The sequence below is a fragment of the Nannospalax galili genome, unplaced genomic scaffold, assembly GCF_000622305.1.
Source record: "Nannospalax galili isolate Female #2095 unplaced genomic scaffold, S.galili_v1.0 scaffold285, whole genome shotgun sequence".
Classification (NCBI taxonomy): domain Eukaryota; kingdom Metazoa; phylum Chordata; class Mammalia; order Rodentia; family Spalacidae; genus Nannospalax; species Nannospalax galili.
Window position 1 is genome coordinate 377,536 of NW_008355157.1, and position 27,458 is coordinate 404,993.

General features: G+C 49.8%; 1 protein-coding gene across 5 annotated transcripts in view; it reads left to right on the forward strand.

Moving 5' to 3' along the window:
- Plekhg3 (pleckstrin homology and RhoGEF domain containing G3) overlaps positions 1-25,891 on the forward strand; it is a 45,448-nt gene extending 19,557 nt beyond the window's left edge. The window contains exons 2-19 of one of the 5 annotated variants that reach the window (XM_017802935.2): positions 7,233-7,619; positions 8,863-8,960; positions 10,060-10,129; positions 10,402-10,448; positions 10,551-10,701; positions 10,785-10,916; positions 11,097-11,279; positions 11,445-11,537; positions 11,757-11,843; positions 12,061-12,094; positions 12,433-12,531; positions 17,592-17,681; positions 18,102-18,140; positions 18,529-18,551; positions 18,911-19,195; positions 19,754-19,867; positions 22,697-24,110; positions 24,549-25,891. In XM_017802935.2, coding sequence (XP_017658424.1) covers positions 7,272-7,619; positions 8,863-8,960; positions 10,060-10,129; positions 10,402-10,448; positions 10,551-10,701; positions 10,785-10,916; positions 11,097-11,279; positions 11,445-11,537; positions 11,757-11,843; positions 12,061-12,094; positions 12,433-12,531; positions 17,592-17,681; positions 18,102-18,140; positions 18,529-18,551; positions 18,911-19,195; positions 19,754-19,867; positions 22,697-24,110; positions 24,549-25,282 — 4,041 coding nt within the window. In that variant the 5' untranslated portion in view covers positions 7,233-7,271 and the 3' untranslated portion in view covers positions 25,283-25,891. Of the gene's footprint in view, positions 1-7,232; positions 7,620-8,862; positions 8,961-10,059; positions 10,130-10,401; positions 10,449-10,550; positions 10,702-10,784; positions 10,917-11,096; positions 11,280-11,444; positions 11,538-11,756; positions 11,844-12,060; positions 12,095-12,432; positions 12,532-17,591; positions 17,682-18,101; positions 18,141-18,528; positions 18,552-18,910; positions 19,283-19,753; positions 19,868-22,696; positions 24,111-24,548 lie in introns of all 5 variants that reach the window. The other 4 variants (XM_017802932.2, XM_017802934.2, XM_017802936.2 and 1 more) reach the window with 4 other exon arrangements.
- Positions 25,892-27,458: the final 1,567 nt, after the last annotated feature.

The window sequence follows — 27,458 nt, forward strand, 5'->3', positions numbered from 1 at the left end:
TTCCCCTTTCCTCCAGTCTTTTGTGACTGATCACTTAGTATATGGCATGGCAGGGCACCTTATTTGGAGTCAAATATGATGGGACTGCTGGGGTGAAATGATCAGTCACTGATCCTGGTTGCTTCTTGGCTCACTGGAAACTTGCCAGCGGTGACTAATGTGAATACTCAGTAGTCTAGGAGGAACTAGCTTTGGTCTTGACCTCAGCCACTGTTTACCTTTCTCCTGACTATGGGAGTGGTGAGAGGTACTCCAGGCATGATCCTGCAGTTCTTCCAATGAGCATTTATTGAGCGCCTACTGGTGTCTTGCCCTGTGTGCTATGATGTGCTAGCCGCTAGATTTTACAGACTCAGTCCAGAAGAAACTTGCACATATGAACCTCATGGACCAATGTGTTAAGTGATACTGAATATCATTAGAGTGGAAAGTTCAGTTTCCTACTGCTGCCGTAACAGGCACACACAGTTTTAAAGTTAGAGAGGTCAGAGTTTACACTGGGTCCATGGGGCTTTGTTCCTTCCAGGGTTTCCAGAGCAGAATGTGTTTCCCTTCTCTTTACAGCATCCAGAGCCTGCCCCATCCCTTTGGCTTGTGACCTCCTTCCTCTATCAGCACCACACCATCTTCCAGCCTCATTCTGTGTTTCTCAGTCTTTGTTGTCCCATAGACTTCTGTCTGACTGGCTTCTGCTGGGTTCCTTATATGATTATATTGGGCTCACCCAGATAATCCAAGATGATTTCTCCTCCCCTCCCCAAAATCCTTTATTTGATCACATTGTGAAGTTCTGTTTGCCCGACAAGGTGTTGTAGGTTACAAAAATTGTGATGTAGAATCTTTGGTGGGGACATTATTTGGCCAGCAATAGAGTGTACATTGGGAGGGATTGGAAGTGGTTGAGGAGATTCTGAGGATTTGGTTCATGTAGAGGGAGAGGGTTTTGGAGGAGGGAGCAGTAGGAAGCAGAGCTCCTCCCTCTGAAGTGAGGTGCCAGGGGCTTTCCTTCCTCTCCAAGGCCAAGTCGAAGGAGTTTTCTGGACCTCAGTCAGTGGGCCCAGACTTCCTCTGGAATTCGGGTGGGAGGGCTCCACTGATGGCAACCACAGACAGTCCCGTTCCTTCTTGGCAGCTGTGGTCCTTCTCCCTTGGGCCCAGCCAAGGGCCCTGCTGCTCTTAGGTGGTGGGAAAATGAATCTGAGCCAGCTGGGCTGGGTTTGGGTGGCCCTGAAACCCCAGTCACACTGTTCACACAGCCTCCCCAGGACACACTGCTCACAATGAACAGAATCACTCCCCAGGGAGCCTTCTCGGGGGCCCCGGAATCTTCAGGAGGCATGGAGCAGGCTGGTGAGCAATGTGTTGGGGGAAAGGAGCAAAAAGCCAGACTTCCTAGAAGTTCTCCTTCCCCCTGAGCATATCCAAGGTGCCTGTGTGGGTGGGGTGGGGAAGAGTTTTGTGAATAGACAGACAAGCAAAAGCTGGCCTCCTGGGGACAGTGAGGGGGTGGCCAGAGTGGTGTGGAGTGTGTGTGCCCAGCTGCAGCGGGAGCACAGCCCAATGTTTCCTGAGGCTCTTGCTTGACAAGGAGGAAGTTCATGTGGCTGTTCTCTGTTCCTTCTGGCATTCTCTGGGGAATTTCTGCAAGTAGAGTTGGGATTGCTCTGAGGATGGTCAAAGGTTCTTTGGCTGCCCTGGTTTTGAGAATATTGGGATGAGAGGCACAAGAAGGTGAATAGAGAGGTTACACTGTTGCCATCCTCAGGGACAGGCTGTCTTAGTCACAGGGGCTGGATGACCCACTGTGGGCTACCGACTTTGGATCAGTTAATGGGAGGGGAAACCCCTCACTAATCTTTTACCTGCCTCTGAATAGGTGTGGTGTTGTGGGGCTCTTGGGTGTGGGGTGAAGGGTAGTAGGTGAAAGGATGACGTCAGCCTCTTGGAATTAGAATGCTTTCAGGGAGTCTCCATCCTCCCACCTGCCAGAGAAAGGTTCACCCCAAGTGTTCTTGCCCCAAGCTTCTCCTACTTTCTCTGCTCACTAGCCTGAGAGGGACAGCCAGAGGGAGCAGAACTGATTCCTGGGAGCTCCTCAGGACCAGTGACAAGAGTTCCAGAAGGTTCCAGGTGGGTCCTTCTGTGAGGGGATCCTTTCTGAGGGGAAAAGTGGGGTCTTAATTACCTCAGCAACATGAGGTCTGAGGACAGAACATGATGTCTGGGACTCTGAGGGTATCTTTTTTTTCCCCTCTGTTGGGTCAGATTGAGGGCACAGTGCTGAGGCAGCTGGGAGGGGAAGGATGTGGGACTTGGCTCCTGTCCATGGCTGGGGATCCAAAAGGGCCTGCTACAGCCTGCCTCCTTGCTGGGGAGACTCAGGAAAGGTCCTTGGGAGGTGGGGCCATGTGCTGTGGACAGGTGGGCGGAAGAAGGAAGTGGATTACATTTAAATTTAGAGAAAGAAGAGAAGGAAGAAAGGGAGGGAGGAAGGAAAGAAGGAGGGAAGGGGAAAGAAGAATGGGAGGGAGGGAGGGAGGGAGGAACAAAGGAATGAAGGAACGAAGGGGTGGTAAATTTCTTCTCCTGCTCTTGGATTCTCTGGGGTAATTTCTCAAAAAGGACTTCACAGTATAGGACTTAAGATTCAGCTTTCTAGAAGGCTGATCTGTGGATTGATAACTGACTGGATTGACTCATGTTCAACGACGGAAGTGATCTCTACAGGGGATCCTTAGGGTACCTGGAGACCCGGGTGTGATAGGACCCAGGAAGAGTGAGAGGTCAGAAGCCACATGGTAACAGGTTCAGAAGTAGCCTTTGCAGTATTTGGATTGTCATGTTGTTGGCCAAGTCTTTTCAAGTGTTCTCTGTCCCTATAGCTTGTGCTGAGTCAGAGCTATGGGTAATCCTTTGCTTTTATGGCCCTGACTGATATGAGGTCCGTTAGGGAGGAAGTGACCAAGAAGTCCTTTTGGGGAAGTAGTGACCAGGAGAACATGACGTCTGGAGCCCAAGTGTCTGGTTCAGCTCTACACTGACTACCTCTGTGGCCTCAGTTCTATATCTGTAAAATGGCTTATTATAGTGCCCACTGCGTAGAGTTGTTAGGGGGTAAGTGACTTATCCCAAGTACAGCAGTTAGATCATTTGAGCCAATCAGTGTCCATGCTGCCTTGTTTCAGTCCCAGGGGATTAAGGCAGGGGCTCTGCTTTCAACAGGGGAATTGTGTTCAATGACAGAAAACTCCAAATAGAAAGGGTGTGTGTGTGTTAGTTTCTGACCCCAAAGTATATTTATGTTGACATGGGGTCCTTAAAGAGTGACCCTCGCCTGGGCTTGGTGGCCCCAGCACATGGGAGGCAGAGGCAGGCGAATCTTTGTGAGTTCGAGGCCAGCCTGGTCTACATAGTGAATTCTAGGACAGCTGGGCTACAAGGAGACCCTGTCTCAAAAAGACAAAAAAAAAAAAAAAAAGAGTGACCCTCAGAAGGTACCCTTTAGAGACAAATTCCCTGGTTTGTGGGGGTGGAGTGGGACTGTGATGGCTCCTTTGCAAACCGTGACCTAGCTGGCTGTGAAATCTATTTGGGACTTGGGTTTTTTCCATTTACTCTCCCCACAGGAACTGACCTGACCCCAGGGCTAGTCTGGAAAAGATCCTAGGCTCTAAGTCTCTGCTCCATTGTGCCAGTTGGGACTGATGGGGTAGAGGTCAGGAGCAAGGTAAAGCCTGGGCCCTTAGCTCTGTGCTGGAATTGCATGCTACAGCTTGGCCTCCTGTTCTGCAGAGAGGTGTAACTGATTAATTAAAATGCTCTCTGGGGGGAGGAGGATGCCCCAGCAGGAGCAGCAGCACACCTTTCCTGGTGTTCTCTTCCAAGACTTGCTTCCTGCATTGCAGGCAGAGGCAGACACCAGTGCCAACCCCAGAGCTGCCACTGTGCCCTCATCTGTCACATGATAGGCTCATATAGAGCACCTTGGAGCTGATCCCTTCAGCTGAGACCACAGTGACAAAGTGCTATCCTCCACAGTAGCCTGGATGGGTCCGTGTTGAACCATAAGTGGGTATGAATGTACTAGATTTTTAGTTTAATAAAAGTTGGGGATGCGGTTGGTACAGTGCTCGTCGGCATTCATGGAGCCCTGGGATTGATCCTTGGCATCTCTTAAACCAGGTGTGGTGGCACATGCCAGTAATCCCAGCACTCAGGAAGTCAAGGCAGGAGGACGAGATCAAAATTATCCTTGGGAGTTGGAGGCTGGCTTGGGATACACAAGACCCTGTCTCATAAAGAAAAACAAAACAAAAACATTAAAACATCAAACTGTTTACCAAGACTAATCACCAAATTGGTCCTAACAACCTGTGTCCTTAAGTAACTTACAGCCCAAGAATTGGGTCTCTAACTAACTGCAGTGTCACACAGTGAGTGCTATTGAAGAGAAAACCTGACATCCCCCAGGTTTGATATATATGGGAAGGTTCCTGGAGGTGGGGATCTTCTGGTCTGAGACCTGGTGGTTGAGTATGAAACGGAGCAGGCATGGAGGAAATAATGCTGAAGCAGAGAGAGCAATGTCTGCAAAAGCTGAAATTCAGAGGCATTGACTTCCAGGTAAGGGCAGAGGCTCAAAAAAGCAGGAGGAGGGTGCCAAAGGTACTGGAGTGATGGCAGTTATGTTCTAAATCGTTTCATCACAACTCCAGCCCCTGCTTGTTGGCTAGGTATGATCTGTTAGCTTCTGAATCATACCTAGATTGGGGTTAGAAGACTTGAGTCGGTAGAGGTGAGACAGGTACCCAGGATCTTTTTTTTCTTGTGGAAATAGAAAGTAGTGCTGGTGAGTTCTGGCCCCATGGGTAGGCATGAGGTATCTTGCCTTTCCTTGAAGTGGGCTGTGGTCACCACCCACTCAGTGTTCCAGATGGGCCTGCTTATGAGTGGCACCATCTGCTCAGGGAATAAAGTCCACCTGAGGCAGTGTTTACATCACCTGGGTGCAGTTTCCTGCTTTCTATGCTGGGCTGCCCAGCTGTGTTGAGAGGAGTTTGTAGAGACTCAGCTGCAGCTCATCCCTGGGGAATTTCCTGGTGCGGCTGAGTCAGGGGTCTGCCTACACTAGGTACTTAGGGATGAAGTGGATAAAGCTGGCTCAGTTTTTCCATCTCTCACAGTATCCAGAAAGCTTCAGGTAGATGATGCCGCCACTGGTGCCCTGAGAGTTTGCAGTCCTAAGGAGAATATTACCTGCTGGCTGCATGTTGTCATAATATTGTAAGAGCTAGCTCTTGGCAGGTGAGATGGCTCAGTGGATAAAGGTGCTTGCTGCCAAGTCTAGTGATCCGAGTCTAATCTCTGGGACCCACATAGTAGAGAGAACCAACTCCTACAAGTTGTCTTCTGACTTCCGTATACATGTTGTGGCTTGTGTGCAGTCCCCTTCCCCCACCTCCACATACATACATACATACATACATACATACATACATAAATTTTAAAAAGAGCTAGATTGTCACCCATCCCTGTGCGGTGGCCCCAGCACAGGCCCTGATAGGCAGACACTTGGGATGCACTTTTGACAGCTACCGTTCTTTCCATACTGATGGTATGCAGAGCATTTTCTGTGATGCACCATCCTCAGAAGGCCGGCAACAGGTTGCGGTTGCTTCCCCTTGAGGACTGTGCTGGTTAGTTTTAGTCAAATTTTTTTTTTTTTTTTTAGCCTTTTTGAGACAGGGTCTCCCTGTAACCCCAGCTGGCCTTGATCTCACAGAGATCTGCCTGCCTCTGCCTCCCGAGTGCTAGGATTAAAAGTGTGTACCACCACACACCCGGCCAGTTTTTGTTAATTTGACACAAGCTAAAGATGCCTGGGAAGAAGGAACTTCAGTTGAGGAATTTCCTCCATTGGATTGACATTAGCCATGTCTGGGGGTATTTTCTTTAATTAAGAATTGATGTGTGTGGATCCAGCCCTCTTGTAGGTGGTACCATCCCTAGGCAGGTGGGCCTGGACTGTATCAGAAAGGTAACTGAGCAAGCCTGGGGAAGCGAGCCAGTAAGCAGCGTTCCTCCATGGTGTTTGCTTCAGTTCCTGCTTCCCTGTCTTGAGTTCCTGCCCTGGCTTCCCTCAATGATGGCATGCTGTAAGATGAAATAAACGCTATCTTCCCAAGCTGGTTTTGATCAGTGTTTTATCACAACAGAGAAGCAAACTAGAAGAAGGACATAGGCCCGGGGTAGGCTGTATCCATCCTTATTTTATAGGTGAAGCCCTGCAAGGCCAAAGGCCAAGCACTTTGCTCAAGTGGCAGGCCTTGTTTGTCTTTTAGTTTTTGTACTGGACCTCATGAAGCTCAGGCTGGCCTGGAACTCACTGTATAGCTGAGGAGGACTTTAAACTTATCCTGACACAACTTCTCCAGTGCTAGGATTACAGGTGTGCACTACTATGGTCTGGTTTTATACAGTGCTGGGAATTGAACTGAGAGCCTCATGCATGCTAGGCAAACACTCTACCAACTGAGTTACCTCTATCCTCTAGCACTGGGTTTTGAGTTCCTCAGAAAGCACCCTATACCAATTGTGTTGGCACAGGTGGCTTCTCTGCTCTTCTGGGGCCTCAGGTTTTTGGGTCCTTGTTTCCCGGTATGGACCACCTATCTCCATACTGGGAAAGGTAGAGGTGGAGCTGCTGGGATCCAGAAGGAATGTTACTTGAGCATCCTTGCCTATCAGAATTCATAGGTAATAGTCTTTCTCAGCATTTAGGTTATGTTTTTTGTTTTTTGTTTTTTTAATTACATCTATTTATGGGGGTTGTATGCCATGGTATATGTGTGGAGTTCAGAGGACAGCTTCTAGGAGTCAGTTCTTTCTTTCTACCACGTAGGTCCTGGGAATGGAGCTTAGGTTGTCAGGGTTGGTGGCAAGCGCTTTCACCTCCTGAGCCATCTTTGCTGGCTCTTGTAAATTGTGGTAAAATATACAAAACTGAAAACTTACCATCTTATTTGTAAAATGTAGTTCAGTGACTTCAGTGACTTTAATTCATATTATCACCATACCATTCATCCCTGGAACTATTTGCATCTTCTAAAACTGAACTTTGTACTTACTAACAGTAACTTCCTATTCTGCCCTCTCCCTGTGCCTGGCAACCTCACTTCCGCTTTCTGATTCTGCCAAGACTCAGGTTGACCCATCTGTCGGTTTTGTTCCAGAATCTTCCTGAGGTGATTGTCCCAGGCAGCAATGCCAGGATGCCTGTCTCTACTGCCCTCCACCAAGATGGCAGCCAGGAGCGACCGCCAAGCCTGACGTCCACTACTTCCTCCGGCTCCTCTCGTGACAGCCATAGTGCCATGGAGGAGCCCACTGGCTCTGAGGCTTCAGCCCAGAATGGGGCAGGCTCCCCTCGGGGCCGGCATATCCCCAACAGCAACAATAACTCCAGCAGCTGGTTAAACATGAAGGGACCCCTCTCCCCATTCAACAGCCGTGCAGGGACAGGCCCTGCTCACCATAAGCTCAGCTACCTGGGCCGAGTGGTGCGGGAGATTGTGGAAACAGAACGCATGTATGTTCAGGACCTGCGCAGCATTGTAGAGGTGAGTGCTGAGGCTGGGAGGGGCTGTTCATCTCTCCAAAGGGCTGGGGATGCTGGCTTCCAGTAGCCCAACTCGCTAGTGCAACCAACACATAATGGAAAGTTCTCCCTGGCACATCTGTCTCAGTTTATCTGCTTCCCATGAGCTCCTGTAGAAGCCTTAGGGACCTGCCTTGTGGAGGCTGTTGACTTCTCATAATTCCTATGACACCGAGCCACATCAGTAGCTTGGGTGGTAGATCTTCCTATAGGTGCCTAGGGAGTGGGCCCTGTGATAACAAAGGGCAGACTTCAGTATGACTGGGAGGACCACCGGGCTCTACAGGCACATTCATATTCCCACTCTGCTGTTTCATGGCTGTGGAGCCTTGGGCTTGTGCACAATGCCCCGAGCCCCAGGTTCCATTGTTCCAGAGGGCTGGTGGGAGTGAGGTGTTTCACACTGTAGGGCACACAGGAAAAGATGACATGTGGCTGCCTGATAGTGAGACCTATGTGAGAGTCTATTAGGGCTGTGCTACAACTTGCCACAAACCTAATGGCTTAAAGCAATAGATGAATTCCCTTTCAGGTCTATTTTTGTTTTGATTTTTAAAAAATTTAATTGTGTGTGTGTGTGTGTGTGTGTGTGTGTGTGTGTGTGTATACACACATGCTACAACATGCATGTGGAGGTCAGAGGACAACTTTGTGGAATTGGTTCTTGACATTCACCTTTACATGGTTCTGGGGATTGAACTCAGGTCACCAAACTTGTGTGCCTTTACCTGCTGAGCCACCTTCTAGCCCCTTGATTTAGTTTTCTGAGACAGGCTAGCCTTTAATTCGTGGCAATTCTCCTGGCTCTGCCTCTCAAGTACTGGGATTACCGACCACGGTCACACCTAGCTAGTTCTCTCTGGCGTGCTTTGGTGTGTGGCCTGTGACTGCATTGTCCCAATCTCTTTCCATCACTTTTGTCTCTGTGTTCTTTTCTCTTAGAAGGACACCAGCTCTTAGAGTTTCCTTAACTATGCAGTGATGTCATATTGAGAGCCTTAAAAGCTAATGACATCTGCAGAGACCCTATTTCTTAATAAGGTCACATTCCAACTAAATGTGAATTTGAGAATAATACTCTCCAGCTCAGCACAGTGGGTGCTGACTGTCATAGCTATAAAATGCAATATGGAATGAAGGTGTGACTTGGGTAGGTGGGTGATCAAGCCAGGAGGGGCAGGGTCCTCAAATCTCTTTCCATATAGGACTACCTCTTGAAGATCATCGACACCCCTGGGCTTCTGAAACCAGAGCAAGTCAGTGCCCTCTTTGGGAACATAGAGAGCATCTATGCACTGAACAGGTATGTGTGGCAGCCCCTTCTGCCCCAAGGCACACCTCACAGCCTAGGGAGGATCTTTGAATGTCTGTGGACACATAGGCTGTGACCCATGGGCCTGGGACTTGAGACCTGATTACAGAGGTGGGGAATGGAAGTTCACCCCTGCATAAGCATCATTAGTGCTATGTGGAAAGAGGGCAGCAGCTGGGCTGATGTGCTTTCTGGGAGTGGATAATTTGAAGTCCCATGCTTGCTGGGTCCAGGCTGATCCAGCCCTCTCTTGGCTAGGCCCTTGCACACCAGTGCTTTTCCTCTGGGTGGCTCCTTTTTCTTTCTCATCTTGCACATCTCGCGGCTTCTCTTCCTTTGCACTGATCTCAAAAGACATAAGGACTCCCTGGAGATCTGACCTGTTAGTGGATTACATAGGCCAGGCAAAACTGAGCGCTGGTGAGGACCTGCCTCAGGGCCAGGGGACTCTGGGAAAGTTGAGTCTGCTGCCATGGGACCACAGACATTCAGAGAGGGTACTGTTAGGAGAAAGTGTTTGGGTAGCAGTGTTGACGGGAAGACCCGTCCCCCAAGCTCCTTCTGCAGTCTAGGCAGTGTGTAGACAGGAGGGCAGAGTGCAGGCAAGACAGGAAGGTGTGGGGAGGGCAGCCAGGCAAAGAGGGGGACAGATGGAGGAGGCAGGAGTGCTGTTTCTGGTATATCCTAAAGTGTTCCATCTAGTCTCACCCTGTTTCTGCTTCTGCACCCTCCCATGTGGGAGCTCTCTGTAAGCCCCTTTCTTTTTTTCCTTCTTTAATCTCTGCTTTTGTGTGTTTGACTCCTGCCCACAGAGGAGCTGTGTCCTCTTCCAAGGTGGGTACTGGTGTCCCCTTTGACCTTTCCTGCTTGCTGCACATGGGTCTCCCTGGCTCCCTGTTTTTGTGGTATGCTGGATATTTTCCGTGAGTGCTGCTTGGGGTAGGGCTCACTCAGAGGGTGGAAGCCCTGGCTCTTAGCATGACACCAGGGCTGGCTCTGAGTCTTGCATCTGAGGAGGTGGGCAAGGGGCATTCAGTGCAAAGGAGGCTGCAGAGGTTGGGGGTCTAATGGCCTCTTTCCCTTCACCCAGCCAACTCCTCAGAGACCTGGACAGCTGCAATAGTGATCCCGTGGCTGTGGCCAGCTGCTTTGTGGAAAGGGTAAGAATGGCTGGGTCCTGGCTCAACATAAAGGGACCCCGGAGTCCTGGGGATCTCTGTCCAAGTCTCTTGCCTTGAATGGAAGGAAATTTTGGGGTAGAGTCAAGGGCTATCAGGTGGATGGGATGCAAATACAAAAAATGGCTTTGCAGGTACCCGGGGAAGGGAGGATGGAGTGTGTTCAGAGGTTAGGAACCTGTCTTTCGTCCCACCATATTTTCCAGTCAAATGAGAAACTCCCTGAAATCACCATTTTTTGGTCTTTTTCTTAGAGCCAAGAGTTTGATATCTACACCCAGTATTGTAACAACTACCCCAAGTGAGTATCTGGGTGGTAGAGAGGGGCAGCTGGGCCATTTGGTGTTTGGGGCTCTTAAACAGACCTTCCCCAGATGGTGACACCCACTTCTTCCCTTCCCAGTTCTGTGGCGGCCCTGACAGAGTGCATGCGTGACAAGCAGCAGGCCAAGTTCTTCCGTGACAGGCAGGAGCTACTGCAGCACTCCCTGCCCCTGGGATCCTACCTGCTGAAGCCAGTCCAGCGCATCCTTAAGTACCACCTGCTACTCCAGGTAGCTCAGAGCTTCTCCGTAGAACATGGGCCCGAGGGAGAGCCTTGGAGTTAGCTTTGCTCAGAGCCGTGTCTTCTGCCCAGGAAATTGCTAAACATTTTGATGAAGAAGAGGATGGCTTTGAGGTAGTTGAGGATGCCATTGACACCATGACGTGTGTGGCCTGGTACATCAATGACATGAAGAGGAGACATGAGCATGCGGTTCGGCTGCAGGTGCTCTGGACTTGGGAGGCTGGGAGATGACAGGGCTTGGGAGAGGGAATTTGGCCTCCTTACTGGGCTGAGTTAAGAGGGGTGTAGTGTCTGGGGAAGCTGTCAGGATAAGGTCTTTATGAGCTTCCTAGGGACTATGAGGCTTGACCCTGGGGATCGGCGGGGGGGTCTTTGATGCAGGAGATTCAGTCACTGCTCATCAACTGGAAGGGACCAGACCTTACCACCTATGGAGAGCTGGTTCTGGAGGCCACCTTCCGTGTACACCGAGTGCGAAATGAGAGAACTTTCTTCCTCTTTGACAAGATACTGCTCATCACGAAGAAGCGGGGCGATCACTTTGTCTACAAGGGTCACATTCCGGTAACCAGGCTGCCCTGCCTCCTCTGTTGCCATCTCTCCTTCACCAAGGGTCCTGGCTCCTCTGCCCCTTCCTGCTTCATTGGACACCAGTGCCATTGTTCTGAGACCACCTCAAGGTTGGGGTCCCCTTCTCTTCTGCTTAACTGACCTTTTCTCTGTCCCCAGTGCTCCTCGCTAATGCTGATCGAAAGCACCAGAGACTCTCTGTGCTTCACCGTCACCCACTACAAGCACAGCAAACAGCAGTATAGCATCCAGGTGAGGGTGGTTGGGGTGAAGGGCTGGGAACCAAGACTTCCAAGCACGCCTACATATGACTCTGGGTTCCCCACCACACCCCATCTGTGAAGTGGGCATCATCTCAGGCTCCTTTCCAAGCCCACCACAGAGGCCCCAAGAGGGTGTGAAGTTCTGGGTATGCTAGGCAGTTTTGACCTGAAATAACAATCCTGGTTCCTTTCCCTTGGGCCCTCCCAGGCCAAGACAGTGGAAGAGAAACGGAGTTGGACTCACCACATCAAGAGGCTCATTCTGGAGAACCACCATGCCACCATCCCCCAGAAGGTTGGCTCCTAGGATATTCCCAAATGGGGTTCAGGGAAAGCGTGTCTCCTAGCCAGGTCCTGAGAGCATGCTGGTGTTCTTACTCCTGGCTCTGCTGGACAGAGTGTTGGCACAGCAGATGCACAGGCCTCAGCATGGCCCTGGGACTATCCCATTAGATGGACGAGGCACAACATATAGTAAAGTGGTTGCTATGTGGGTTTTTTTTCCTTTCTAGGCCAAAGAAGCCATCTTGGAAATGGACTCTTATTGTAAGTCACCCTCTTCTGCTTGTGTGGTCCCTAATTACATACATTGTTAGGTCAGGTAATAGCTTGGAAAAACCTTGGCTGATATTTTTTTTAGGAACAGGCTCTTTTTGTCAAGGGCTGGGGGTCAGTTGTATAACTAGGGACACAGTCCTACTGAAGGGTGGAACTCCCAGTGCCTGAAGCCCTTAGTTGTAAGAAGATAGAAGATGGAGGGACCTCCAGAGGCATCCAAGACCACCTAGAGCTGGGGTGGATGGAAGATGTGTGGCCCAGTATGGGCAGTGTCTAGGTAGGCTGATAGGGAACCAAAAGCTTGATTGTCTCTCACCTGGCTACAGACCCCAGTCGGTATCGCTATAGCCCAGAGAGACTGAAGAAGGCTTGGTCCTCCCAGGATGAGGTGTCTACCCATGTGCGCCAAGGACGCCGGCAGTCTGGTAAGAGAAGGGCTGTGTGGACAAGAGTCCTTTTCATGGAAAGAACCCTGAGCCAGGCTGGGGATCATCTGTAACAACATAGGCGGCCACAACTGCTACTCCCTTCAGAAATGCAGAGTAGGCTGATGGACATCTGTGGATCATCTCCTCCCTGGGCCTGCTGCCCACCAGGGCTGGGCAGTCCTCCTGTTCAGGGGTGTGGCGATATTTGTTCATTAGGGGCTTGGCACCTCTTCTTAGCATCCCTTCCACCTAAACCTTCCTTTGCTGCTTAGCCAGGATTAGCACTTGGGCATCATGAGTAGTCCCCAGCCCAGTTCTGGAATGACAGCAGAAGCTGGATGGGAGGAAAATAACTTAGACCAAGTGGCACCAAATCTAGACAGGAAATATTTACTTTGGGTCATTCCATTTTCCTCTTCTGAGTTTTCTTCCATGACTGGGCTTGCTAATGTGCTCTCGGATTTATTGGAATGAATCGTCTGTTTAGAAAGAGAAAACCTTGCTTTTATTCTTAGCTCTGCAGCGATGGGAGCTTGATTTTATTTTTTCGTCACACTTTTCACTTGACTTACCATTCAGTCTGAGACTCGGGCAGATCTGGGTTAAACAGAGATAGGGTCTGGGAGTGAGACCCATGCTACAATAGCCTGGAGCAAAAGATTTTAGATTGAACCAGGTGTGGTGGGGTATGCCTTTAATCCCAGCAGAGGTTGGCAGATTCTCTCTGAGATGAGGTCAGCCTGGTCTGCATAGTGAGTTCCAGGCCAGCTGGGCTGTCTCAAAACAAAACAAACAAACAAAAAATTAGAGTTTAGATTGAGAACATAATCTTGGTTGGACCTTCAAATGTGTTGGGTCTTTTGATTGGCCACTACCTACAGGCTTCTTGAACACTTATGATTGATACTTGGGCTTTAGCCTTCTAAAAGGTAGAGCTGGGTGGTCGCTGGAAAGTTTTCATATTTTTTGCAATGTTTTGTATTATCCCAGGTGGCTCTTTCCTGGGTGAACTTGTTTTGGTTATATAAATTTTATTATTAAAAACCCTGAATTGGGGTGTTACTTTATTGGTCTCTGACCATCTCTATTTCTCCTCTCTTCCATAATTCTCTTCCTTTCCTTCTAATTCCCACTTCCTTGCCATAGGAAGGAAGCACTGGAAGAGTCTGTCACATGGAAGCATTCAGGTGATGATGGCAGTGTTCTAGTTTCCTTGCTGTTGCTGTGACAAAATACTCTAGCCAAAAGCAACTTAGGGGAGGACAGGATTTATTTGGCTTAGCACTGGCAATCACAGTTCATCACTGAGGGAAGTCAAGGCAGGAATTTAAGGCAGACCTGCTTGCTATTCTGCACGTTACCTGTGACCAAGGAACTTACCTCACAGCCAAAAAGTACAGCAGGAACTGTGGAGGATGCTGCTTGCTAGATGACTCATCAAAGCTCATGCTCAGCTAGCTTCCTTATTCTGCTCAGGACCACCTGCCCAGGGAATGGTACCACCCTTAGTGGGCTGGGGCCCACTTATATCAATTAACAGTCAAGACAACCTCTCACACACATGCCCACAGACCAACCTGATAAAGAATTATTAAAATCCACCCCCCCCCTTTTTTTTTAGGTGAGGCTATGTCAGGGTTGACAGTGCTAACTAGGACATTAGTGATGGTAACATTCATGGTCTGTCATAACAGCAGCAGAACTTTAGCTCTGAGTACTAGAGATGTAGCTCAGTGGCACAGCATTTGGCTAGCTTGCCAAAGTCCTAGGTTCAATCTAAAGACAAAAAAAAGTGCCCCCACAAAGAGAAAAACACACATACTTCAGCTCTGAGGTACACTCTGTGAATATAGTTAAAGCCATTGGATTGTATACTTTACATGGATGAATTGTATGGTATGTGAATTGTAGCGCAATAAGTTACTCCTCCCTCTCCAAGACTTTAACTGTCCAGGATGGTCAGGAAATGAACCATTTTGCAGAACTGAAATTTCTTAGTGGCTGAGAGATGGGTTTTTAAAGATTTGTTAGTTTAGTTTTAACTCTTAAAAAACAGACATTTTTCTGAGACATGCTTCATCCTCTGGAGCCTTCTAGAAGAGAGTGCCTGCCACAGTTGAGCTTTTCCTTTTCTGGAGCTGGTGCTGCAGTGCCACTGATGGAATTTGAGCTGCCAGATGTGGTGGTGGCTCTATGGGTTGCCATGGAGATGGCCTGTGTTCGTGAGGAAATTTCTTCCATAACACTGAAGTTAGCATGTTTCCTATAGTGTCCTCTTCCTCCTATGTGGTAGTGATCACATAGTGATTTTCAGGGACTGTGTGTAAAAGCAGACCATGGGGTCCCTGAGAGGAAGGAATCAGACCACATTTGAGAGCTTAGTGCCCAGGCTGGGCCTTAGGGTCTTTGATTTCTCCTCCTAGACAGCAGGGTCAGGCAGATAAATAGGATCTTTTATTGCTATTATTGCTATTAAACTTTTTATTTTAAAAAAAATTTTAAATAATTTATTGAGAATTTCATACATGTGTTATAAGGTGTTTTGATCAAATCCATGCCCACTCTCTCCCCTCCAACTCCTCCCTTATTTCCCATCACTGTTTTCTGAAAACTTTGTGTACTCACTTTCTTTATGGATTAGATAAAAGCTCCCAAATACTTTTGTCATTTTTGGCCTTTGGAACAGAATATGTTGCTAAGAGGCCTAAGGACATTTTGACTCTTAGCCAAGAAACTGGCTACTTTTCTTTGGGGTCTTTTTTACTCTAACTGCCTAGCCAATTCCTACCTCCTATTTTTATCACACCATCCTCTGAAGAGGTTACCCAACTTGCGGATAGGGAATCTGAATACAGACTGCTCTGGCTTCTTCCATGCTGAACAGGGATGCAGGGTGAGGCAACTGGGGCACCCCTTCAGTGGGTCTATCCGAAAGACTCCCAAATTGCATAACTCACCATGTGGAGGCAGGATCTGGGCGCTCTCAGGCAGTCCCCTGCATTCTCAGCCCTATGCCAGAGGGAGGCCAGAACCCAGCACTTTCTGGTGGTCTGCTGCTACACCGGTCTTTCTTAAAATTTTTTTAAAAATTTATTTAATTTTTTAGTCTGTATAAGTGTTTTGCCTATATGTATGTAAGTGCACCCATGTGTGCAAACTTGCAGAGGCCAGGAGAGGGCATTGAGTCCCCTAGAACTGTTGTTACAGGCAGTTGTTAGCCACCATGTGAGTGCTGGGAACCAAATCTCGGTCTTCTGCAGGAGCAGCCAATGCTCTTAACCTCTGAGACATCTCTCCAGCTACACCATTTTTGTTCTTGATTATAAGTTTTCATTTGAAATAGAACATTTTTTTACTTCTCACTTTATTACATTAAAATTTTAAAATGTATTTTTACTTTTTTATTGCATTTTTTTAATTTGAGGGTGTATGTGTGTCATGGCATTTGTGTAGATGTCAGAAACAACTTGCAGAAGTCAGTTTTCTCCTTCCACCATGTATGTTCTGGAGAACAAATGTAGGTATCAGGCTTGACAGCAAGTGCCTATTCTGCTGAGCCACCTTGCAGTCCCTAGTTCTCACTTTAAAAGCACTTAGGGGTGAGCCCGGTGTGATGGCACATGCCTGTAGTCCCAGCACTTGGGAGGCAGAGGCAGGCAGATCTCTGTGAGTTTAAGGCCAGCCTGGTCTACATAGTGAGTTCCAGGACAGCTGGGGCTACAGGGGGAGACCCTGCTTCAAAAAGACAACAACAACAAAAAAAAAGAGCACTTAGGGGTGGTTGAGGAGATAGCTCAGTCGGTAAAGTGCCTGCTACGTAAGCACAAGGACCTGTATTCAATCCTTACGTAAAAAGCCAGGCACAGCTGCATATAAGCTATGCCTCTAATTCCAATGCTGGGGAGATGGCAACAGAAGAATCCCCAGGCCTTTCTAGTGGAATTAGTAAGCTCAGGTTGAATAAGAGGTCTTGCCTCAAAATATAAGCAATTGAGGACGATACTCAACAGTGACCTCTGGTCTCCATATACATACACAGACATGTTCATACACATACACACACACACACAAACAACAGCAACAACAACAAAAAGCATTTAGGAGGCTGGGGATGTAACTTAGTTGGAGAGAGCTTGTCTAGCATATATGAAGCCCTGGATCCAATCCCCAGCAGCATGCAAACCAGGCATGGTGATTGTCCTAGTTTCTTTTCAATTGCTGACAAAATACTCTGACCAATACCAACATGGGGAGGGAAGGGTTTTATTCAGCTTTCATCTCCCGGGTCAGAGTTCATCGCTGAGGGAGTCCAAGGTAGGAACTCAGGGCAGGGAGCTGGAGCACAGGCCATGGAAGAATGCTGCTTACCGACTTACTCCCTGACCCATGCTCTGCCTACTGTCTTATACAATACAGGACAACCTGCCCAGGGGTGGCACTGCCCACAGTGGGCTGGACCCTTCCTCATCACTCAGCAATCAAGAAGATGTCCCCACAGACATGGCCACAGGCCAGTCCAATGTAGGAAATTCCCCAATTGAGACTCCCTCTTTCTACCCAGGTGTGTCAAGTTGACAACGATAGCTATCCAGCACAGTGATGCATACTTGTGATCCTAGTTCTTAAGAAGGTTATCCTTGGTAGTATATCAAATTTGAGGCCAGCCTGGGCTATATGAGACCCTATCTCCAAACAAAACAAAACAAAACAAACAAGCAATTAGGCGTTTAGCTATATGGATATGGATAATGTACCAATTGCGTTTGTCTCAAGGAAAAAAACCATTCTTCAGTATGTTCCCTTGCTGAAGGTCAGCTAAGAAACCTTGGTAGACTTTCCTATGCCTCCAAGTTTATAGATAATCAAGGGCAGCCCTAAGTGTCGTACTTAATGCCAGTTTAGCAGAGAATGGATGGGCTGAGGGTTCTGCAGAGCGGTCTCTTGAAACAAGGTCCTCTTCTCTTTACTCTCCTGCCTCAGGTCTGTCTCCAGAAAAGCTGGGGTACAAAGTGATAACGCCATCAGCCTAATAGTTGTGTTTTGTATCCTGTCCCCAGAGCCTGGCTACACCCTGTCCAGCAGCACAACACTCCCCAGCAGGCAGCGAGGATTCGAGATGCCAGGCCTTAAGAGCCGTAGAAAGTCGGGTGCGGCCTCTGCTTCCTAGCCCGCATGCTCTGAGGGGCTTGGTGTGGGGCATAGCTGTTGTGCTGATGTGCTTTTTGTAAGGGAGGTAGGGGGGCTTGAGGTGGAGACATGGCTAGTGGCTCTGAAGGGGGCAGCGTGGGGCCCGTTGTTTTGAGATGGCTTCAGAGTCAAGGCCCTGGCTGGCATGGCAATGCAGGAACTAGGTAGTGTGCTGTGGGCTGCAAAAAAACAGGAGTGGCTCAGGCCCCATGTTGGGGCCCAGTGACATTGTGGAGGAAACATCTCAGGCCCAGGTCGCTAGGGGCCAGCTAGAGTGGACCTTGAGCTGGTGATGGGCCGGCAGTGCCGTGAGCTTGGGCCTCTGGCCAGCTGCAGCTATTTCCTGGCCTGCACTGACTCTGCCCTTTTGTGTCCTTCAGAACCGACCAGACATCTGCTCAGACAACTGAATGAGAAAGGTGAGTGTGTGAGAAGAGCAGGAGCCATTCCCAGGGATCCCTAGGTGGGGCAGGAGGGTGAAAACAGATGGCAATCTAATGGGGGGCTATGGAGAATAAGCTAGAGGGATCTCAGCTTCAGTTCCTCCCTTGAAAAGAGCCTCACCTCTGCTGCCTGCAGAGGGTCTTGTCCCCACCTTGCCCCCAACACACTGCTCCTTCTGTTGCAGCTCTGCTGAGCTGCTAAGCTGTCAGTCATTTCCTTGAAAGCTAGGACTGGCTGAGGGGTCTAGGAGCATGGGAGCCCCCAGGAGACCTCTCCAGAAGCTCTGGTGTCTCTGAAGAGGCTCTTTCTCCTGTTTATTGCAATGTCTCTTCTCCTCCCCCATGTGCCCTGTGGTGATGTCAGCAACCAGAGCATCGGGAATGAAGGTAATAGGGGGCTTAGAGTTCAGGGAAGAGGGGCTGGATAGAGTGAGGGTGGGTGACGTTGCTCAGATCAGCCCCCAGGGACCCTTTCATACTCTCTTCCTAGCACCCTGGGGTAGACTGCGTGGCCTGCACCCTCTCTTATTTTCCCCTCTTGGGGCATGTAGACCCCTTTGGAGGACTTCATTCCCAATCAGGTCCCAGCCTTCCCACTACAAAATGCCTCACTATCTCACTAGACCCCAGAGGAGGTTAGGATTGGATGTCTAGGAGTAACTTTTGTATGAAGCCATCTCCAGCCATCTGCAGGAGGGGAGGTTGCCTACAAGGCAGGTCGTGAGGGGCTCTTGTGCTCTGAACAGCATGCGGGCAGTGCCGGAGCCCTTCTGGACTTTGGGCAGCCATCTTGTGCACAGGACCCGCAGCCAGAGGCTGAGGGGGTTGCCAGGGAGGAGCTCGAGGAAGAGGAGGAGGAGGAGATAGTGGAGGAGGAGGAGGAGGAGGAACAGCAGCAGCGGACCTTTCCAGTCTCCCTGGAAGACCTGGCAGGGAGTGAAGGAAGTGAGAAGGTGCCTGGGCCAGAGCACCCAGGTTCAGAGGAGGATGAGGAGGAGGAGGAGGAGGAGAGTCTGGCAGTGGCGGAGCAGGTAGCTGACTTTGCCAGCTCCCTGCTGGCCGCCCTCCACTGCTGGCACTATCGGGCCAACGCTTTACTTTTCTCCCGGGGTGCTATGGTGAGGTGTCTCTTTGATCTCCCCTCCTCCTTGCATGTTGCCTGGCATGTGCATGACCTTCTGAGATTCCTCTCCTGTGCCCTCCCCACCCTACCCTGTTCCTTCCCTCCTGCCATCAGCACTTCTTAACTCACTCACCGTCACGCCCTGGTGAGTCCCTGGCATGCAGTGCTTCAGGAGTGGGTACCCACCAACATACTACCCACTGAGCAAGACTAACAGGGTAGAGGAAGGGGAAAGCCAGCACCCATTAAGTGGGAAGGGCAACTACACTGGCCCTGGAAGGGAAGGTGGGCTAGGCTTCTCTGAAGCTGCATACCTGGCAAGGATGCCTTGGAATGGCTTGGGCCCAGAGCTGGCTCTGAGCATAGCCTAGACCCTTCTTCAGAGGGTAGGAGACACTATGTTGGGTATAAGTAGAACCAGCTCTCAGATGCCCTGGAGTTGACAACTGATTTGTGCTTGCTGTAGGGGAAAGAGCACAGGGAGTCTGAAGGCTCCAAGAGCTGCAGAAGGTCCAGCAACCGGTCTCCAACCAGTGCAGAGAAGCGGATGAGCTTCGAGTCCATCTCCTCCCTGCCAGAGGTGAGTGGCCAGAAGGTGGGAAGGAGAGAGCTAAGGGTACCTGGAACCCAGATCTTTAGGTCAACAGGTAGGTCTTTCAGATACAGGCTGTCCCCTTGGGCATGTGAAACAGGGACTCCTCACCCCCTGGACTCTTGTCCCTCCCAGCCTAGGAGGTGCAAGATTTGATGGACAGCCCCTTTCAATGATTTAAACAAAGATGTTCTTCCCTTGGGCCCCCTTAGGCAGACTGCCAGATTAGGACAAAAGGCATGCCCTTAATAGCATGCTAGGTGTTTAAAACATGCGTATAATCACTTGGGCCAAGGGGTAGAGTGTGTCTATCCAATTGGGTAACTCATGTTTTAGAGTGTGTATATGGAATTGGGTAACTTGTAATTCCTTCTATTTCCTATAACAATTCCAGAGGAAAAGAGACTTGGAGAGGCCGAGTGTCAGACTGAGTGTTAGGCAGCTTCTGAGGAGTGTGTGGACCTAACTCCTTTGTTTTTTCAAAGTTACAAGAAGAATATCATGAGCTAGATCCAGCCGTCTTCCAAGACAGGGCTGAGAACCAGGATGACACTGGATAGAAATACAACAGTCCACTTGGGCTGCTATAGCAACATATCTTAGCTCAAGTGCTTAATAAACAACAGAAACACACTGTTCATAGTTGTGAGACTGGCCTGTCCAAGATCAGGCACCACCAGCAGGTTCGATACCTGATGAGGGCTGTTTCTCTGCTTCAGTCACCTTCTTGTCGTGTCCTCATAGCAAGGGGACACAGAAACTCCCTTTAGCCTCTTTTTTATGAGGCAAGAGGATAGAACCCTTATGATGTAATCACTTCCCAAAGACCCTCAGTTGTTAATGCTATCACAGTGGGTGTCAGGTTCTAACATGAATTTTCTGACACCATCAGTAAGCAATTCAGACTGTGGTGCTGTCCAATAAGGATAGAACATGGTGGGCCCTATGTGTAACTTAAATTTTCTAGAATCTTCTGATCCATAGTTAGATGTGTTATCCGTTGTGCCACTGGCCCAGTACATTTTCTAGTAACCATGTTAAGAAATTAAAAAGAAGCTGGGCATGGGGCTGGAGAGATGGCTCAGCAGTTAAGAATGCTTTATTGTTCCTGCAGAGGACTTGGGTTCAGTTCCCTGCACTCACATTGGGTGGCTCAACAACTGCCAGCTCCTGGCGGGGTTTTCACTTCTGGTCTCTATAGGCACCTGTATTCACGTGCACATATCCACAGTGCGAATGAATGCACACACATATATACATAATTAAAAATAATTTTTAAAAAGTCTTTAGAAGCTGTATGTGGTGGCAAATGCCTATAACCTAGCACCTAGGAGGTGTAGGCTAGAGGATGTGGAGTTTTAAGTCCAGCCTTAAATACATAGCAAGTTTATGGGCTATATGAGGCCCTGTCAAAAGAAAAGTGGTAGAAGTAATTTTGGGAGCATATTATTTAGCCTAACAGATCCAAATTAAAGTTACTGATACATTCTATGCTTTCTTTATACAAAGCCTTCAAAATCTATATGTATTTTACTCTCCCAACAGGTCTTGATTTGGACTGACTGCCTTTGAGGTGCTCTGAAAGCCAGGACAGGTTAGATCATGAGTTCTGCTCTGCAGATTATGGGGCTAGGGCAAATGGAGTCAGGTCTGATGTCTCCAAATTCAGCATTTACACTCACCTTCTCCCAAAAGACTGCTCTGGAAAACTTGCCGTATCATCCCGTTTATGGTTCAGATTACCAGCTAGTCAGGAAGGCTCTCCAGTTTGCCTCCTTCCTTAACCATCTGTTGGGCATATGCAGTGAGGCTGGGCCCACAGGTGCTAAGGCAGGAACAAGAATCCTTGCCTTAAAATTTTATTTTACTTATTATTTGTGTGTGTGTGTGTGTGTGTGTGTATGTTGTAGGTGCGTAAGTGCATGCACGTGTGGCGGTCAGAAGACAACTTCCAGGAGTTGGTTCTCCTATGGGATCTAGGGATCAGACTCAGATCAAGCAAGCACCTTTACCCACTGAGCCATCCCACCTGCCTTGTCCTCACCTCTGACAGTGATCTAGTACACAATTGGATTATACTCTGGCCCCAACCCCATGGAATCCCTAGTCACTTGGGGAAGTTGGGATGTTCTTTTATGTTGCCCAGGCCTGGGTTTGAGCCCCAGAACCCCAAGTTGCCTTGACATCGGGCAATAGAGTCCCACTGTCTTGTCTGGGAACCTGGGTCAGTGTCTGGCTGTGTTGTATGTTCCCATATTGTGCCTATAATTCCCAGGCAGGCTGCTACTAAGAGGTATCGCTGTCTTTCCTCATTCCTCATGTTTTCCTTGGGTGTGAGGATATGGGCTTAGCATACAACTCCAGGGTCATTAAAGGGCACATTGACGTTCTTTTCTTCTTCTTTTTTTAAATAAGCATTTTAAGGATATTATTTATTTATATGAATATATTGCCTGCATGCATATAAGTGCACCTGTGTCATGCAGTGCGCACAGAGGTCAGAAGAGGGTGTCAGATCCCCTGGAACTGGAGTTGTAGACAGTTGTTAGCTACCATGTAGGTGTTGGGAATCTAACCCGGGTCCTCTGCAAGAACAGCCAGTGCTTTTAACCACTAAGCCATCTCTTCACCCCTGACGTTCTTTTCTTTAAAGACCTGTTGTCTTACTTTTGAGTCATGCTGATTCCGATTGCTTTTGTCCTAATCTTCAGGCTCTCAACCTGGCCTCAGAGGAGGCACATCACCTTCTTGTCCCCCAGGTCTCAATGAAGTAAGACCCCCCACCTCAACTTACATGAATTCTTTGCTGTGTTCCAGGTTGAGACAGATCCTGAGCCTGGGGCTGAGCAGGAGGTCTTTGCCACCTTGGAAGGTCCCAGCACTGAGGAGATGTCTTCAGACCCAGAATCTCCAGAAGTCCTAGAAAAACAGCTCGATGCCCCCCAGGGGTTGCTGGGGGTGGACCACCCAGCTGATGTGGTGGACTTCATGGTAGCCGAGTGTACTGAGGACCTTAAGGCCTTGAGCAGTGAGGAGGAGGAGGAAATGGCAGCATCCCAGGAATCTGAGAGCCTCCTGCCACCCTCTGTGCTGGACCAGGCCAGTGTCATCGCTGAGCGGTTTGTCAGCAGCTTCTCTCGGCGGAGCAGCCTGGCACTGGAGGATGGCAAGTCCAGCAGCCTGGGGACACCACGACTGGTCAGCCGGAGCAGCAGTGTGCTGAGTCTAGAGGGCAGTGAGAAGGGCCTGGCCCAGTGGGGCAGCGCTGTGGACTCCCTCAGCTCCCCACCCACCCCAGAAGTGTTTATCAATGCAAGTGTGGCCACAGACAATGGCCTGTCTGTCAATGGAGCAGAATCTGCAAATGCAGGCTGCCCCTTGGAGCCCAACAGATCTTCCTGCAAGAAGGAGTCTGCACTTTCCACCCGTGACCGGCTGTTGCTGGACAAAATTAAGAGCTACTACGAAAATGCCGAACACCATGATGCTGGCTTCAGCATCCGGCGCCGGGAGAGCCTCTCTTATATCCCTAAAGGACTGGTGCGTAGCTCTGTGTCCAGGTTCAACAGCCTTCCCAGGCCAGATCCAGAGCCAGCAGTTCCAGTGGGGTGCAAGAGGCAAGGGGGCTCACGGCCAGCCTCATGGGCCCTGTTTGACCTCCCAGGACCCAGCCAGTCAGGCACAGGGGACCCAGCTCCTGTTACAGATGCTGAGTTCCGTCCGTCTTCAGAAATTGTGAAGATGTGGGAAAGAATGGAGTCTTCCGAGGGGAGTCCACGGACAGGGCCAGGCCAGAGTCAGGCCAATGGCTTTGAGCTGCAAGAACCACTCTTCATCCTAGAGGAGCATGAGTTGGGGGCCATCACAGAGGAGTCAGCTGTTGCCTCTCCGGAAAGTGCCTCTCCCACTGAGCAGCCCAGCCCAGCCCACCTGGCCCGTGAGCTAAAAGAGCTGGTGAAGGAGCTGAGCATTGGTGCCCAGGGGGAATTGGTCACCCCACTGCACCCCCGTATTGTGCAGCTCTCCCATGTGATGGACAGCCACGTGAGTGAGCGTGTCAAGAACAAGGTCTACCAGCTGGCCCGCCAGTATAGCCTCCGGATTAAGAACATCAAGTCGGTGTCAGCTAGGCCACCTCTGCAGTGGGAAAAGGCAGCTCCCGAGAGGGATGAGCAGAGCCCCACCATCCCCTATCTGCAGGAAGAGGCTGGAGAGCTTTCAGGGAGCAAAGGTATGATAGAGTAGGGAGACTAGGGGTGGAAAAGCCTATTAGAATCTAGTGCTCCTTACGGAAGTAAAATAGGCCATGTCATGAGAAGGCTGGACCCCAAGCACCACATGGTTTAGAGTGAACCCTGACAGCCTCTTTAGCACTCTGAGGCCAAGCCTACACTCCTAGTTGAAGTCTCAGTCCTGTCCCCCTCAGCAATTCCTATTGAGCAGTGGGAGCTTGGAGGAACATGGCCAGATCCTTACAAGATGAGAACAAAGCTTCTCATGGCTTCCTCTGACTCCTTTCCTCCACTGCTTCTTCATCACCCTTTGATAAAGAGGCAACAGATAGTAAATGGGATTTCTCCTTTGTCACACCAGTCCCCACGAGCAGCTCTCCCTTCCTGATTCCACCTTCTGCACAGTGGTTGAGGTAGATTGTTCTCTCTTTTCACAGGTAGGAGAAGGCCTGTGCTGTCCCTCCTCAGCTATGAGCAGCTGATGGCCCAGGAGCTTAGTCCCACCAAGCCCTCCCCTGCTGGGGAGACCTCACCACGCCAGTTCTCCTTCAGCCCTTCTGCTGTCAGCACAAGAACCACCTCTCCCGGGTCCCGGCCCTCTACTCGGAGCCCTCTCAGCCCCTTTGACACTGAGACCTTCAACTGGCCTGATGTCCGAGAGCTCTGTTCCAAATATACCTCTCACGACAAGGCTGCTCAGGCAGACGGCAAACGGCCTTGTGGCCTGCCAGTCAACCGGAGCCTCTCCTTGCCTGAGAACATAGTGGAACCTCCTGTGTCTGGCAGAGTGGGCCGCTGCTGCAGCCTGAACGCCAAGAGAGGCCACACTGGTGGGGAGGCCTCCCAGCTTTCACCTCCTGGATCTCTGCCCCAAAACAGGCTGAATGGAGGTGCAGCCCTTTATATCACTGCAGACCTCACCCTGGAGAACAACCAGCGGGTGATTGTCATGGAGAAGGGGCCCCATCCTTGCCCCACTCTGGGGTTGGATGAGGAGGGCAATGGGCAGGGACCAAGCTCACCAAAGGCCTTGGGACAGGACCAAGATTTCCAGGAGTCTGCAGAATACCGGCCCAAGGAAGGAGGTCCCAGGGACCCAGCAGACATAAGCAAGAAGGGCAGAGTGAGAAATCTGAGGGAGAAATTCCAGGCCTTGAACTCCATGGGTTGACTGACTCCTTCAGGAGGGAGGAGCCACATTAGGATAGGGAAGAACCTGGCATGCTTCCCCTAGGTCAGGCTGGGCTTACAGGAGCCTGACTTGGGGTCTCACTTAAAGCTGTTCCTTCACTCTTTTTGAAGAGTGATCTGGAGAGCACATGTCTGCTGCCTATGTTCCCCTCCCTCCCAGACTTCCACCCCTGGACCTATGATAACTTTCCTCAGGCCCAGATGAGCCACTTCCCTTGTAAATACTTCTGTGATAAGCCAAATGTTTTATTTAAGCTCATTCTGCCCAGGGAGAGCAAGCACTGCCCAGGTTTCCAGCACCGGCTGGCCACTGCCTGGATGAAGACTCAAGGGGGAGGACCCAGGAAACAGCCTGGACAGCCTTTGTGCTTTAACTGCCTTTTTTAAGGACCCAGGCAGAAATGAGACCAATAATTTATTGCTTTCCATTCTGTGGTATGTGTATGTGAGTGAGTGGGTGTCCTGTGAAGAATGTAACGGACTTAGTTCAGGTATTCTGGAAGGTTGTCTTGCTGGCCTTGTGGTTGTCGCTAATGTACACACATTTCAATATTTGCCAATGGTGCAATAACCACTGCTGACCAACCAACCTGTGTGTGGTCTCCTTACTGCCCACTGGGTGTGGAGGGCTGTTCATGGATCAGAAATCAGAGATGTGGGATGTGCCTTCCATACTCACTCAGTGTCTAGGCACGGAAAGCAGACGGCATCAGTGTGCTTGTGGGTCAGGTGGGATGGGAAACTTGTTCTGCCACTTCTGCTTCCATGTATTGCTCTGTCCACCCACAGAACCTAGTATTCTGTCTGGATTGGGGGTCCCAAGGGCAAAAATTGTAGCCTTTGGAACTGTAATTGGGACATGGGCCTTGCCAGGTTTCAAAGACTCCAAGAGTGATTCTAATGGGTGCTTGTCCATTGGAACAAAATTGGAACTGCCAGAGGCAAGTGGAACACTTTAGATAAGCAGGAGTTTCTAGCATCTGATGCTTTTTACTCATCTCTCCCGCTCCAGCTCCCAGAGGGGCAAGGATTATAAATCTGGGGACTGGGAATATCCTAGGGTGGTTTGCAATATCATGGTAGAAGTACAAGTGCATTTTGCTGGGATGGGTCCTGTGTTCACAGCATTCATAAGAATCTGAGTCCGAAGTACCAGGAATGCCTCACTTTGAATTGGGTTTTTTTTTTTTTGGTCTTTTCTCCATGGAGGCTCTGTTTGGTTTTGCCTGGTTTGTTCTGACTGGGACCATAAAGGGGGGGGGCTGCATGGCCTTGGTGGTAGAGGGGTTGGTTCCTCAATTGTGCCTGCAGGCTCAAGGCCTGTGCGTCTTCCAACCTAGGGAGAATGGACTTGAGCTGAACACGAGTGCACCCAGTACCTAAGATCAGGGAAGATTAGAGGTGATTGGTGGTCTTTTGGGCAGAAGCAGAGCAGAGCAGCACTAGCCTATGACCCATCAGCTGCTCCGAGCTTTCTGTGGTCACTTACTTCATCACTAGAAGAGAACAGCTGGTTCTAAGCAGGCCAGTCCCAGGATATGACACCTGGGAGTGGCCACAAGTGCCCTGGATAGGTGACTCAGAATCTTGCCCCAGCCTTGTTGCCAGCTAGCTGGGGCAACCAACTCCTGTGCTTTCCTCATCTACAGGTGGAAAGCTGGGTGAGTCACTGCTGCTCAAATCCCCTGATGACTTCCGGGGTGAGGCAGTTGTAGCTGAGCTCTTCCAGGTGATCTTCACCTCATCTAGGTGTGCCTGGGAACCTTAGGTTGGGGCAGCTTCTTTCACCAGCACCCATTAGAATCACCCATGGAGCCTTTGAAATGTGGCAATGCCCATGTCCCACCCAGGCCAAATAAAACTGTCCCCTGGAGATGGGTACCATGACAGAGGTTGGGGATCACGCTCTTGAGCTCTGTAGTTGATGGCCTGGAGGATGCTTGCTTAGAGATGACTTTACCCTCCAGTTGTCTGAATTCATGAATGAGCAAACTCTCAGGGTCTCAGGCAGGGCCTGGACACTGAATAGCAGATCCACACCATGCAACTGCCAGAGACAAGCTAGAGTCTGGCTATCCCTCTGTCGCCATGGTGCCTGCCCTCTGGAGTCAAAAGGAAATGATGCTTTATAGTTAAATAAAAAACTGAAACAAAAG